Source organism: Pristiophorus japonicus, chromosome 1 (assembly GCF_044704955.1).
Source record: "Pristiophorus japonicus isolate sPriJap1 chromosome 1, sPriJap1.hap1, whole genome shotgun sequence".
Classification (NCBI taxonomy): Eukaryota; Metazoa; Chordata; class Chondrichthyes; family Pristiophoridae; genus Pristiophorus; species Pristiophorus japonicus.
Window position 1 is genome coordinate 47,914,962 of NC_091977.1, and position 15,134 is coordinate 47,930,095.

The 15,134-nt window shown below is 45.6% G+C and overlaps 1 protein-coding gene across 1 annotated transcript in view; it reads right to left on the reverse strand.

The window, feature by feature from the left end:
- The window catches only part of LOC139259473 (interleukin-6 receptor subunit beta), a 113,646-nt gene that overhangs the window by 18,510 nt on the left and 80,002 nt on the right, over positions 1-15,134 (reverse strand). Inside the window, exon 15 of the mRNA XM_070875329.1 lies at positions 9,150-9,231. Coding sequence (XP_070731430.1) covers positions 9,150-9,231 — 82 coding nt within the window. The remainder of the gene's footprint in view (positions 1-9,149; positions 9,232-15,134) is intronic.

The following is a 15,134-nucleotide window of genomic DNA, read 5'->3' on the forward strand; positions in this document are numbered from 1 at the left end:
ATAATCTTAACAAGTCTTCAAAATCAGAAATGATCAAAACTAGCAAATGCGACTTGATCAGAAACATTTTATTTGCATGTGGATTTGGGTGCTCAAAGCTCACCCCAGGAATTCACCCATCATGAAACAGAGAAATGTAAATATTTTCCTATCACAGCAAAAGAACACAAGAGTCCAAGTGAGGCATGAACACATCCCAGTTCCCTTTTCTAAGGTCATCCTGTATTGCAAAATGTTTCAATTATTTTGCATTTATTTTTTCATGGTTATGTATATTTTTCTCCTGATGTATTTATTGATGGTCCACCTCTTAAGTGAAACTAAAAAATATTGAGTTATGGAAAATGGTTAAAGAGAGTGCAGACTTGTTTCTGTATATCACAGGCTAATAGAATTGCTGTGAATAATTTGTTTTGGGGACCTTTTGGAATTGATATTCATCATCATCATCATCATCATCATATAGGCAGCCCGTCAGGGTCGGGGATGACTTGCTTCCACACTAAAAATGAGTACTCAATGACTGATTAACGAATTTTAAACGGTGGAAAATGCTTGTGCGTGAATTCTTTTAACGTGGGGTGACTGTTGCACATCAGCCACCACACGGATTTGATGGAGCAAGGTCTCGGTCCAGTGACAAGAGGAATAAAGATGACTGGAGACCAGGCTCTATCGCATGTGCCAATACATACACACAACTCAAACATACTCCTACTGTCCTCCTTCCTTCCTCCTTCCCACAGGACCTCTCTCTACGTGGAATTCATAGTACGCAATGTGAGCCTCACGACCTCACAGCCTCGCTATTGGTCCGTGCTGTGCCTTCCCTTGGTCTTGTCCACGCTGCTCCACCTTTGGGCTTCGACCACGGGGCTCATGGGTTTGGGGGTAATATATTAGTAATATATTAGCATGGATAGAAGATTGCTTAACTGAATGAAAACGGAGAGTCGGAGTAGATGGCTCATTTTCCGATTGGCAAACAGTAGTAACTAGTGGGATGAAACATAGAACATAGAAACATAGAAAATAGGTGCAGGAGTAGGCCATTCGGCCCTTCGAACCTGCACCACCATTCAATAAGATCATGGCTGATCATTCACCTCAGTACCCCTTTCCTGCTTTCTCTCCATACCCCTTTAGCTGTCAGGGCCATATCTAACTCCCTCTTGAATATATCTAACGAACTGGCATCAACAACTCTCTGTGGTAGAGAATTCCAAAGTTTAACAACTATCTGAGTGAAGAAGATTCTCCTCATCTCAGTCCTAAATGGCTTACCCCTTATCCTTAGACTGTGACCCCTGGTTCTGGACTTCCCCAACATGGGGAACCTTCTTCCTGCATCTAACCTGTCCAGTCCCGTCAGAATTTTATATGTTTCTATGACATCCCCTCTCATTCGTCTAAACTCCAGTGAATACAGGCCCAGTCGATCCAGTTTCTCCTCATATGTCAGTCCCGCCATCCTGGGAATCAGTCTGGTGAACCTTCGCTGCACTCCCTCAATAGCAAGAATGTCCTTCCTCAGATTAGGAGACCAAAACTGAACACAATATTCAAGGCCCTGTACAACTGCAGTAAGACCTCCCTGCTCCTATACTCAAATCCCCTAGCTATGAAGGCCAACATGCCATTTGCCTTCTTCACCACCTGCTGTACCTGCGTGCCAACTTTCAATGACTGATGTACCATGACACCCAGGTCTCCTTGCACCTCCCCTTTTCCTAATCTGCCACCATTCAGATAATATTCTGCCTTCATGTTCATAACCTCACATTTATCCACATTATATTGCATCTGCCATGCATTTGCCCACTCACCTAACCTGTCCAAGTCACCCTGCAACCTCTTAGCATCCTCCTCACAGCTCACACCACCACCCAGCTTAGTGTCATCTGCAAACTTGGAGATATTATACTCAATTCCTTCATTTAAATCATTGATGTATATTGTAAACAGCTGGGGTCCCAGCACGGAGCCCTGCAGCACCCCACTAGTCACTGCCTGCCATTCTGAGAAGGACCCGTTTATCCCTACTCTCTGCTTCCTGTCTGCCAACCAGTTCTCTATCCACATCAATACATTACCCCCAATACCATGTGCTTTAATTTTGCACACTAATCACTTGTGTGGGACCTTGTCAAAAGCCTTTTGAAAGTCTAAATACACCACATCCACTGGTTCTCCCTTGTCCACTCTACTCGTTACATCCTCAAAGAATTCTAGAATATTTGACAAACATGATTTCCCTTTCATAAATCCATGCTGACTTGGACCAATCCTGTCACTGCTTTCCAAATGCGCTGCTATTTCATCTTTAATAATTGATTCCAACATTTTCCTCACTACTGATGTTAGACTAACCGGTCTATAGTTCCCAGTTTTCTCTCTCCCTCCTTTTAAAAAAAGTGGTGTTACATTCGCTACCCTCCAGTCCATAGGAACTGATCCCGAGTCGATAGACTGTTGGAAAATGATCACCAGTGCATCCACTATTTCTAGGGCCACTTCCTTAAGTACTCTGGGATGCAGACTATCAGGTCCTGGGGATTTATCGGCTTTCAATCCCATCAAGTTCCCTAACACAATTTCCTGACTAATAAGGATTTCCTTCAGTTCCTTCTTCTCGCTCGACCCTCGGTCTCCTAGTATTACCGGAATGTTATATGTGTCTTCCTTCGTGAAGACAGAACCAAAGTATTTGTTCAATTGGTCTGCCATTTCTTTGTTCCCCGTTATAAATTCACCTGATTCTGACTACAAGGGAATTACGTTTGTCTTCACTAATCTTTTTCTCTTCACATATCTATAGAAGTTTTTGCAGTCAGTTTTTATGTTCACAGGAAGCTTCCTCTCATACTCTATTTTCCCCCTCCTAATTAAACCCTTTGTTCTCCTCTGCTGAATTCTAAATTTCTCCCAGTCCTCAGGATGCCGCCGGGATCGGTGCTGGGACCTCTACTTTTTACAATCTATATTAATGACTTGGATGAAGGGACCAAGTGTAATGTAGCCAAGTTTGCTGATGCTACAAAGATGGATGGGAAAGCAAATTGTGAGGAGAACAGAAAAAAAATCTGCAAAGTGATATAGACAGGCTAAGTGAGTGGGCAAAAATTTGACAGATGGAGTATAATGTGGGGAAAATGTGAGGTTATCCACTTTGGCAGGAATAATAGAAAAGCAAATTATAATTTAAATGGAGAAAATTGCAAAGTGCTGCAGTACAGAGGGACCTGGGGGTCCTTGTGCATGAAATACAAAAAGTTAGTATGCAGGTACAGCAAGTAATCAGGAAGGCAAATGGAATGTTGGCCTTTATTGCAAGGGGGATAGAGTATAAAAGCAGAGAAGTCCTGCTACAGCTGTATAGGGTATAGGTGAGGCCACACCTGGAGTACTGCGTACAGTTTTGGTCTCTGTATTAAAGGAAGGATATTCTTGCATTGGAGGCTGTTCAGAGAAGGTTCACTAGGTTGATTCTGAGATGAGGGGGTTGACTTATGAGGATAGGTTGAGTAGGTTGGGCCTATACACATTGGAGTTCTGAAGAATGAAAGGTGATCTTACTGAAACATATGATAATGAGGGTGGATGCAGAGAGGATATTTCCACTCATAGTGGAAACTAAAACTGAGGGGCATAGTCTCAGAATAAGGGGCCACCCATTTAAAACTGAGATGAGGAGAAATTTCTTCTCTTAGAGGGTTATAAATCTATGGAATTCTCTGCCCCAGAGAGCTATGGAGAATAGGTCATTGAATATATTTAAGGTGGAGATAGACAGATTTTTGAGCGATAAGGGAATAAAGGGTTATGGGGAACGGGCAGGGAAGTGGAGCTGAGTCCATGATTGGATCAGCCATGATCTTATTGAATGGCGGAGCAGGCTCGAGGGGCCAAATGGCCTACTTCTGCTCCTATTTCTTATATGTTCTTATATGACCTCTCCACTCCTCTATGTCTCGTCTGTGGTCTCTTCTCCTCTTCCGATCTCCGGACCTTGCCCATCCTGACTTCCGGACCTCGCCGGTCCTGACTTCTGGGCCTCGCCGGTCCCGACCTCCACTCCTTGCCACTTCCGACCTCCGGACCTCGCTGGTCCCGACCGCCGCTCCTCACTGCTTCCGACCTCCGCGGTGTTGATTCTGCTGCTGCGGTGGCTAGCTTTTTTTGATTTGCCTGCAGTTCCAGACCCGCGCTCCAAACTGCTCCTCTGACTGTTTGGAGCACGAGGCTGGAGCTGTGGGCAAGTCAAAAAAAGCCCGACTTCATGGGAATTAATATTAATATGTCGCTGGTGACCATAGGTGTTCTGTGTGTTAAGGTTTACAGTACTTGAGGTCTTTCTCACTTACACCTGAACATGCTGAGGCCATTAAATACAAACTAGAGACACAGTTGCTGCAAGCAGACATTAGTGAGAGTGTTTGAGACACTCTGGAGGGAATATTACCTGAAAGAACGGGTGGGTTTAGAGCGTGGGGGTAGTGAAATTGTTAAAGATTGGAACCGCCTCCAACCTGCCCACTTCCGTTTTAAACGGAGGCAAGAAGATGGCGGGCGGGGGGGGGGCATGATCGGAGCGGGCAGTCAACCTGCTGCCAGGAGGCAGGATGTCTATTTAAATATTACAATGAGGCTGGAAGTCTCTATAATCTCCATTTTGTTTTTAACTGCATGTGGACGGGTTTTACACACATCGGAAAATCTGGTAGTTCAAGCAAGGTGGGGACTGCTGGATCCAGGACGTAAGTGGCTTTATACCTATCTCCTGGATCGAGGGTCCCTGCCTAGCCCTGCCCTCGCGATCAGAGACACCTCACGAGGCCTCCGAATGCCTTCCTGGCCCCGTCATCCTACTGAACATCCTAGGCCGGCCCCGATCCTCCTCCCCCCTCCCCCACCCTCGATAATGGTTGGCCACGATCATCTGATGATCGGTTGCAATTGTCCTCACCTCCACCCTGCCCGCCCCCCACCTCCCCAACCCGGAGGCTACAGTTGTCCTCACCTCCCCCCACTGCCAGTCCTTTGACAGTCGCAATCGCCCTCACTCCCCCCAACTGGTCCCTCGACGGCTGCAATTGTTCTCACCCCGCCCCTCCCCCGGTCCACCTGAGACTTAAAGTTGCCGGTGCCTGTGGGAGACCTGTTCTCCCGGGTTTCCTGCCTACATCAGAGCCCCCCACGCCCTGACCCCACCCGACCTTCCCCATGAAAATCCAGCCCTCTGTCTTAAGGTGGCCATAGAATTATAGAATTTTACAACATGGACACAGCCTGTTTATGCAGGCCATCTAAAAGAGATAGACACTTCGTTCCATTCCCTTACATTTTTATACACTTTTCTTCAAAAATCTATTACAGATTCAGCTTGCACCCCGGGGGAGATTTTCAACTCATGCCAAAAATGAGCACAAAGTGGATAGGGCATCTGCTATGCCTGTCCGAACCCGATGATGTGAGGCACGAGTCATATTGAGGTGCGTGCCACATTTCCATATTAAAGACGAGCTGCCAGCACAATGTAGAAGAAATTCAATGACTTGACGAGGGTACGAAGGCTGCCCCACTCTACTGTGCTCCAGCACTAACAAGCCTTGCAATCTCTGCTTTCCAGCTCTCGCCTCCAATCACAGCAACACTCATTAATGTACCACCTTCCGCTTCTACTTGCACACTGAAGGGAACAGATCCGATCTGGAGGAGGACTCGAGATCACAAGCCCTTAAATCTCTTGGAGGCAGCTACTTTGTTCATCCTTACATATAAGAGCATGGAAGTAGTTGAGTAAAGCGAAGGCAGGCCTCCGCAAGCTCAGTGCTGGTGGCATAAAGTTGTTGTCTTGTCCTTCTTTGAACTCACTACCATACAGTCAGACGCACAACCAGACAAACATCACATCAAGCACATTGCAGAGCAAGCTCTGTTTGAAGGCTTGCAGTTAATAGTCAAATATTTATTCCTTTTCTGTTATGGTAGGCCGAGAAGAGTCACATGTCAGCACTTTCAATGTGCCAGAACAAGGCAGCACCGCATTGTATCCTGTGTTCCTTTCATCAAAGTTTGCATGGAGCAGCGTACCCTAAAGAGGCAATCAGTCAGCTTCCGGATTTAGCACTAGGTGAGTTACAGTGCACAGGTGGGAAAGGACAGGTGGTGTTGGCCATGGAGAAGTAGGATGCTGAGCCCAGAATGCCTCACGTGGGCCATTAATACAGTAGAAATGCTGGGTTCTGTTGTACCGCTAGCTATGTTCCATGCAGAAGGTAATGAAAGAGTTAGCCCTGGCATGTATAACATCTATTACTTGCTTTATGCTTTTGGCAGACATCTACTGGCAGAGCTGATCCTGCCCAGGAATTTGCCTGAAGGACTGGTGTTAGGAGCCAGCATGTTTCTCCGACTGCCTCCCTGGTGAATCTTAAGTGTTGAAGGCAGATTTCCTCAGACATGTCTAGAGAGGTGCACCTTGTCCTATACACACAGTTTAGGTGAGGAGGAGTGCAACAAGTCCACCTCAGGTGTAAATACACCTTTTTCCCACGTCCCCTCCTCTTTATTCTTTATAACCAGGAAACTTTGCTTGATAACACTCCTGTGAAGCGCCTTGGTGCTATATCAATGCAAGTTGTTGCTGTTGTTGAAATTGAAGGATAGGCGTGGCGAGAAGCCAAACTTCAGAAATTGCAGCAGACAACTACAGATGGAAAACAGGCAGCTGCAAATTAATGTCAAAAGTGCAAAATGTGCATCGCAAGTGAAAGCAACAGCAAATGCTACAAATAAATGATCAGAAAACTCAATCTCCAATGTAGGGAAGAAAAATGTAAAGCTGATATGGAAATTCCCCTTTAAGACTGCACTATTCAAAATTGATTTTAAAGGGGCCTTCAATGACTTCAGCTCGTTCCCATCAAAAAACACCAAGGGGACGAAACTGGTGAAGGGCAAGGGCTGCCCAAAGGACTGCCGATGGCCATCGAGATACCTGACAGTATGGCGGAGTTTTTGTCAAAAAGGTCCTTGAAAGGGCAGCTGGCGGCAAAAGAGGGACTTACGCCATCAATCTGGGCGGCGGCAGGCGGGAGCTCTCATTCTCGGCGGCAAAGGCACTTGCCGCCCAAGTGCCGCCGAGGATGGAGTCGGGCCATGTAGGGTTGAAGAGCTGCAAATAAAAAGCATCAAAAAAAATAAATAAACAAACATCGACAGACCTTCAGGGTACCCCATCCAGGTAAGTCGCTATAAAGAACATTTTAAAAAATTGTTTACTAACCTTTTTCAGCTCTTCACACTTACCGTCGGGGACAGACCAGCCTCCTCGCAACGGTCCATCCCCATTCTGGTGCCAACTCCCGCCGACTCCCGCCCGCACCAATCTGGCATCTCGGCGGGCGGGAGTCCACTTACGCCACTCGGCCGTCCGCTGGCATCAGCATGTGTTCCCGGCAGTTCTCCCCTCCCACCCGCTGCTCCAGCCCAAATCATAACTGGCACTGGGCGCAACTCGAGGAGGAATGTCAGCGGCAGTGGGCGGCAGTCGGCGGCAGTGGGCGGTAAGGCCATTAATTTCGGCCCCCAAGTCTTGAACATTTTTTAAAGACATGAATGACAATACAGCACAAAAGGCACAACAGTCTCTGGTATGGAAGGATGGAATTACCACTTGTTGTGGCTTGTTGCGAGCATCAGTCAGGCAAGCAACTGGCCTAAGGCTTGCTTTTGTGACTCTCTAATCCCATTGCTTCATCAGTGCCAGCACTACCAGAGCATCCGTATTATGTTATCGACCCTTATAAGCAGCCAAGTGACAGAGTGCATCGGAGCACCGTGATACACTGTGCCATTAATGACAGGATGTTGGTTTACACATGAAGTTCTCCAGCTGGGTTGATTCCCAGTCTCAGTTGAACCAGTAGGGAAAGTTTCCGCAAATGAGGGAAGGATGGGTGAGGAGAAAATCACAGTGTGACTACTCAGGCTTGTCATTAGAGCAGGCTTCTCGTTCTTACAGAATATTAGTAGTGACCTGGATTCATCTTGTTTCCTCCCCCGCCCCCTCCTGCCCCTCCCTCAACTGAAGAATATTTCTGTTTGGGAGGGATGCAACCGTATAAGATTATGAGAGAGCTTGACAAGGTGGATGCAGAGAGGATGTTTCCACTGATGGGGGAGACTAGAACTAGAGGGCATGATCTTAGAATAAGGGGCCACCCATTTAAAACTGAGATGAGGAGAAATTTCTTCTCTCAGAGGGTTGTAAATCTGTGGAATTCGCTGCCTCAGAGAGCTGTGGAAGCCGGGACATTGAATAAATTTAAGACAGAAATAGACAGTTTCTTAAACGATAAGGGATTAAGGGGTTATGGGGAGTGAGCAGGGAAGTGGACCTGAATCCATGATCAGATCAGCCATGATCTCATTGAATGGCGGAGCAGGCTCGAGGGGCTGTATGGCCTACTCCTGCTCCTATTTCTTATGTTCTTATGTTCTTATGTTAAGGGAGATTTTTGTTCCTAAAGCTCAATCTATTGTGGGAAAAATGTCTTTAAAAGCTTGCTGAGAGTGTGTGGAATTCCACTAATCACGAGGGAGTCACTCTGGAAAAAACTACAGTATGATTGCCCACCAGAGTAACACCATTTTTCTGATGTTAGTTGGGCAGGGGGTAGAAAATGATGCCTCTTTTATATGCCCGCACTGACCTTCCCTGTGGCACTTCAATGTACGTCACATTTACTATCATTACTGCCTTTGCATCATTGGCTGTCCATCTTACCGGCATGTTACTGGCACCCAGCATGTCTAGGGCCAGAAATGTGGGTTTAAAATTGAAATGACAATTGGGGAGGGAGGGGAGAGGAATTGATGCATTCTCCACAACCATCGGATATTTCTGGGAAACACAGGCCCAGATGCCAGATGCCCCTCTTGAAGCTACTACAGCACTAGAGAGTCTTGTACCAGAAGCAGCAGCTTTTCTCCTTCTCCACAGTGGGTTCCTCAGCACAGACTCGATCCTGCCAAAATTATTTACATAACGGACAGATGGGCAGTGTTTGCCAGAACTTACTTGTCTTGCTCTGTAAATAGGCTATATATAGGTATATATGATGATACAGAAAGACATTACTTACCATTGATGAGCCTCTTCCTCTAATCTGGATTGCGTGACTGTTTCCAGGATTCGGTATACTTGGCCAAAACATTTTCTTTGTTCTAAAATTAAAATCATTTGCAATGTTAGATTTTTACAATGGCTACAATCAACAGGTGGTGTTGTTTGTGATCGAATGCCACTGTCCAGATTAACCTGGTTAGGTGACTCATTCCACGTCTATTTTTCACCACTGTATGAGCATGGATTAATCTCTGCTGCACTTTTTCCAAATGGATTGTGGGCAGATTCACTGACAATTGCACAACAACAAAACCAAACACCGCCAGTCAAATAATTTATTTAATCAAAAACAATCCTCATTAATTAAAAACAAACCAATTCAAGAAATAAATATTTGATTCACAAGATAATTACAGAAAAGGGGGGGGGCCATTCGGCCCATCTGTCTTTTGAATGAGACATTAAGTCAAGGCCTCATCACTCTCTCAGGTGGGCATAAAAGATCCCATGGCACTATTTTGAAGAAGAGCAGGTGAGTTATCCCCAGTATCCTGGCTCAATTAACACCACTAAAACAGATTATCTGGTCATGATCACATTCTTGTTTGTGGGACCCTGCGGTGGGAAAATTGGCTGCAGCATTTCCTCCATTACAACTTCTAAAAAGTACTTTATTGGCGTAAAGCACTTTGGGGCATCCTGAGCTCATGGAAGGCACTATATAAACGCAGTCTTTTTTTAAGTCATCATCCAGAAAGATCCTAAAGTCCCCCAAATTGTTCCTTAAATGATTCCTGAGCTATTGCCTCCACTACACTGAAAGTTTATTCTATGTATTAATCATCCTTTGTATGAAGAATAATTTCCTGATATCAGTCCTAAAATTGCCTTTTAATTGTTTGAACCTGGGTCCCCTTGTGCTGCTCCCACAATTTGATTTAATTCACAGTAATATTCAGGGATTACCGCTCCTTTAACAATCCTATACAGAGAGTGGTGAGAATATTAAACTTGCTGCAACAGTAGTTGAAGCAGGTAGGATTGCTGCATTTAAGGGGAGGCTTGATACATATACAAGGGAGAAGGAAATAGAAGGATACGGGAGCAGGGTGGGAAGAGGTCATTAGAATGGGAAGCAGGTCATGTGAAGTATAAGCACTTTCACAGACTGGTCTGGCCGAATCTCCTGTTTCTGCGATGTAGCTTCGATGTAATTCTATATACCTCTAGAAAATCATCTCTAGGATGTCTCCTTCTTAGGTCGAAAAGCCCAAGGCAGCAATTTTCCCGACCTCGGCAGGTCTGCGTGGACGAAGTCGGTGGCGGGGCCCAGCCCTGCTGCTGGCTCAATCCTGGCCTCCAACATGACTTTCCCCTGATTGGACTTGTTAAGCCCGTCCAGCGTGTTTCCCAGCCAATTGAAGGAAGCGAGTTTGATTACGCCATTTGATGATGTGTCATCAGCCGGTTTCCTTAAAGGGACCATCCGCAAATTTATTTTGACATTTGCGCTGTCAGTGTTCTACAGCATTGAGGTGCTGCAATCACTGACAATCACTGCACAGAGGTGCACGATCGCACCCAGACTCTCCCATGACTCCCTCCATGGAGAGAGTCACAGCACACAGAGAGGTTCTTTTCCCTTCCAATGGGTGGAAGAGACCTCCTCAGGAGACCACGCAGTCTGGTTGCACATTGCTCAGGAGGGCACAAGCAGGGATGTTGTCACTTCGTTGGTAGTTTTACACCTACTTTCCACTGTTGTAAAATCAACTGTATTTCTTGGCACTTTCAGATGCCTTCTTTCTAGGTTGAAAAGCCCAACAGGGTTATTTTCGATGGCTCCATCAGGTGCTAGAGCCTAGGAGGTGGCCAGGATGGTGTATTGAGCTGAAACATTGGTTTAGCCCACATTTAGTGCCTGCAGTGGCACAAACCTTTCAATGATCTCAATAGATCACGAAACATTACTGCAAAGCCACACTCAACCTCATCCTGCTGTGCCATTCAGCACATCCCCATCACTCTGCCTTCTCTACCCTACCCCTGCACATCCTTTCTCACACCAACATATCTTGCACCTCCACCCATCCCTCCCTCTCTAGCTACATTATCACTTCCCCATCTCACTAGCCACCCCTCGCACTCGTACTCATCCTAGTCCAATCATACCAACTAACAACAAAAAAGGGTAAGCACTTGTGTGTTTTAGCCAATGTTCATGTGAAGTTTCTGTTAAGGTGCTGTCAAACATTGAAATCTTTATTTTCAACACTTTTCATTCTTGGACAGACTTGTGTGCACCTTTGGAAGAGAATTAGTGAGCTGTGGTGAATGGTGAGACATAACGGTACCCTCTGCAATGCTGATATGTTTTATGTTATTGGTGCGGGGTGGTGCCAATCTGGCACATCATGTGGCAGCCAGGGTGTGCAGCATTAAGTGAAGTAAATGTGGCCATGGTGAAGCCATCCCTGAAATTCCGGGCAGCAATGTGGTCAGGTGCTGATGCCCTCTGTACTGGACAGCATCAGGTGATTGCTGAGAAGGTTGGTGTGGTTGTTGGTGCTGCTGGTGCGCCTGGTGATGCTGGCACACCATGAACACTCCTCCCACTGCCCCCTCCCGCCCCCCCATGTCCCGCCATTCAGCCCCTCAAGCCTGTTCCGTCATTCAGTGAGACCATGCCTGATCTGTACCTTAACTCCATGCACCCGCCTTGGTTCTGCCACCCTCAATACTTGATCGAACCTACAAGCTGGTCCATGAATCCTGTCCCAAACAGTTATGCTGCAACAAAGTATGGTGCCTCCCAACCTTCCCTCTCACTTGGAGTCAAGTTATTTCCTGGGAGAGGCTAAAGCATCAGATTTAAAAAATCCACATGGCCAATTTGAGGGAAAGAAAATTTGCATGTCAGGTCTGCTCAGCGCTGACAGACCCGACATTTAGTAAAGGTGTCTAGACTCGGTGTAAAAAAACTCTCTCCTACCCGACCCGCCACCGATCATGCCCACTGAACCCCCAGAAAATTCCCCCCCAAGTTTCTGAAACCTTTCTCATAACTCAAGACCGCTGACATTTTGTATCAGCCTCATAACTCTTCATTGCACTGCCTCTAGTGCTTGAATATTTCTTTTGTTTCTTAGCGACCACCCCACTCAAGAGAGTGAGTTCCTGTAATTCTGTTGCACAATGGTTGTGCCCTGTAAGATAAGAGCCTGTCCGCTCTTACTTGAGTTTGTTAATTATTTGACTCCTATGTTCAGCATGGATATGCCTCTATTTATGAAGCCTAGGATCCCGTAAGCCTTTTTAACTGCTTTCTCAACCTGCCCTGCCACCTTCAACGATTTGTGCACATATATCCCCAGGTCTCTCTGTTCTTGCACCCCGTTTAGGATTGCACCATTTAGTTTATATTGCCTCTCCTTGTTCTTCCGACCAAAATGTATCACTTTGCACTGTAAGGGGGAAAAAAGTACACCTGAGTAAGAAGCATAAGGGAATTAGGAGGTCCTGAGGAATCAGGAGTTCTTCTGTCTTACGGTATGGATTGTAATATTGACCGGTTATGTATAACCTGCTTATGTATGTAAAGCACGCTTATACACACACTTACATTGGGTTAAGAAGAGGGAGGCAGCAATGCCTGATGGTTAATGAACAATCTTAAATAGCCAACATTGCATTGACCCTTAGCACAGAAAATAGAAGATGAAAACTCATTCAGCACAGAGAACATGGACTCAAATGTTTGGGAATATAGATTGTAAACAGCATCCGAATCTCATCATATACCCTGGGATGCAAGGTCAATTGAATAGTCATGAGCAACTGAGGAAAAGTTGAATACATTCCAGAAGGGTGACATGTGATGGGAGATGGACAGGTGGGGAAGAACCACAGACGCCAATGTGAGCCGTAGGCCAATCGGTGGTTTTGTAGGAGGGTCGCACAAATTGAAAAATCATATAACTATGCTTGTAGAACTCTTGTACTTTGAAGTGCTCACTCGGAATTTTTCCCGAGCATATTTGAATAATAAAACCGATGAACCGAAGTTTTCATCTATGTGATTCCGTGGTCATTATCAGGAGGGCGAGGGCAGGTATCGACTCCTTATATCAGGGAGTCCGACTCGAGAAACAGAAGTCTTCCTTTTACCCCAGCAGCACTTTTCTGCATTAAATTTCATCTGCCATGTGTCCGTCCATTCCACCTGCCTGTCTATGCCCTATTGAAGTCTACCTCTATCCTCCTCACTGTTCACTATACTTCCAAGTTTTGTGTCATCTGCAGATTTTAAAATTGTGCCCTGTACACCCAAGTCCAAGTCATTTACACAAATATCAAGAAAAGCAGTGGTCCTAGTACTGACCCCCAGGGAATACCTTCCTCCAGTTCGAAAAACAACCATTCACCACTGCTCTTTGTTTCCTGTCACTTAGCCAATTTCATATCCATGTTGCCACTATCCTTTTTATTCCATGGGCAAAAAATGACAATACGTCAGGGCAAAGTGGCAAGTTGGATCCAAAATTGGCTCAGAGGCAGGAAGCAAAGGGAAATGGTCGATGGGTGTTTTTGCGACTGGAAGGATGTTTTCAGTGGGGTTCCACAGGGCTCAGTACTTTGTGTGATGTACATTAATGATCTAGACTTGAATATAGGGGGTATGGTTAAGAAGTTTGCAGATGATACTAAAATCGGCTGTGTGGTTGATATTGAAGAAGAAAGCTGCGGACTGCAGGAAGATATCAATGTACTGGTCAGGTGGGCAGAACAGTGGCAAATGGAATTTAATCCAGAGAAGTGTGAGGTAATGCATTTGGGAAGGGCGAACAAGGAAAGGAAATATTAAATGGTAGGATACTGAGAAGTGTAGAGGAACAAAGGGACCTTGGAGTGCAGGTCCACAGATCCCTGAAGGTTAGCAGATCAGGTACATAAGATGGTTATGAAGGCAAATGGAAGACTTGCCTTTATCAGTCGAGGCATGGAATACAAGAGCAGGATGGGGTTATACTTGAATTGTATAAAACACTGGTTAGGCCACAGCTGGAGTACTGCGTGTAGTTCTGGTCACTGTATTACAGGAAGGACATTATTGCACTGGAGAGGGTACAGAGGAAATTTACGAGAATGTTGCTGGGAGTGGAGAATCTAAGCTATGAGGACAGATTAGATAGGCTGGATTTATTTTCATTGGAACAGAAGAGACCTCACTGAGGTGTATAAAATTATGAGGGGCCTAGATATAGTGGATAGAAAGGGCCTATTTCCCTGAGCAGAGGGGTCAACAACCAGGGGGCATAAATTTAAAGTAATTGGTAGAAGGTTTAGAGGGGATTTGAGGGGAAATTTCTTCACGCAGAGGGTGGTGGGGGTCTGGAACTCACTGCTTGAAAGGGTGGTAAAGGCAGAAACCCTCACCACATTTAAAAAGTATTTGAATGTGCATCTGAAGTGCCGTAACCTGAAGGCTTACGGACCTAGAGCTGGAAAGTAGGATTAGACCGGATCGCCTCGTTGGCCGGCATGGGCACGATGGGCCAAAATGGCTTCCTTCCATGCTGTAAACTTCTATGATTCTATGATACTCTATACATCAGTTTGACCCAGTGGTAGCATGCTCCCCATTGCAACTGAACATTACATTTTCAGGTCCATTGCAGGACTTAACCATATAATCCAGGCTGACACTTCTTAGCAGTGCTGAGCAAGTGCTGCATTATTGGAGGTGCCATCTTTCAATGAGATGTTGAATCGTGGCCCAGGTAGCCTAGTCAGTTGGATGCAGAAAGATCCCATAACACTATTTAAAGAGAGGCGAGGAGATTTATCCTCATCAGCATTTATTCCTCAATCAACACCACTAACACACATTAGTGGGTCATTTATCTCATTTGCTATTTGTGGGACTTTGCTGTGTGCTGATTGGCTGCTGTATTTACCTAATTAACAATATTGACTATATTTCAAAAGTGAATTAATTGTG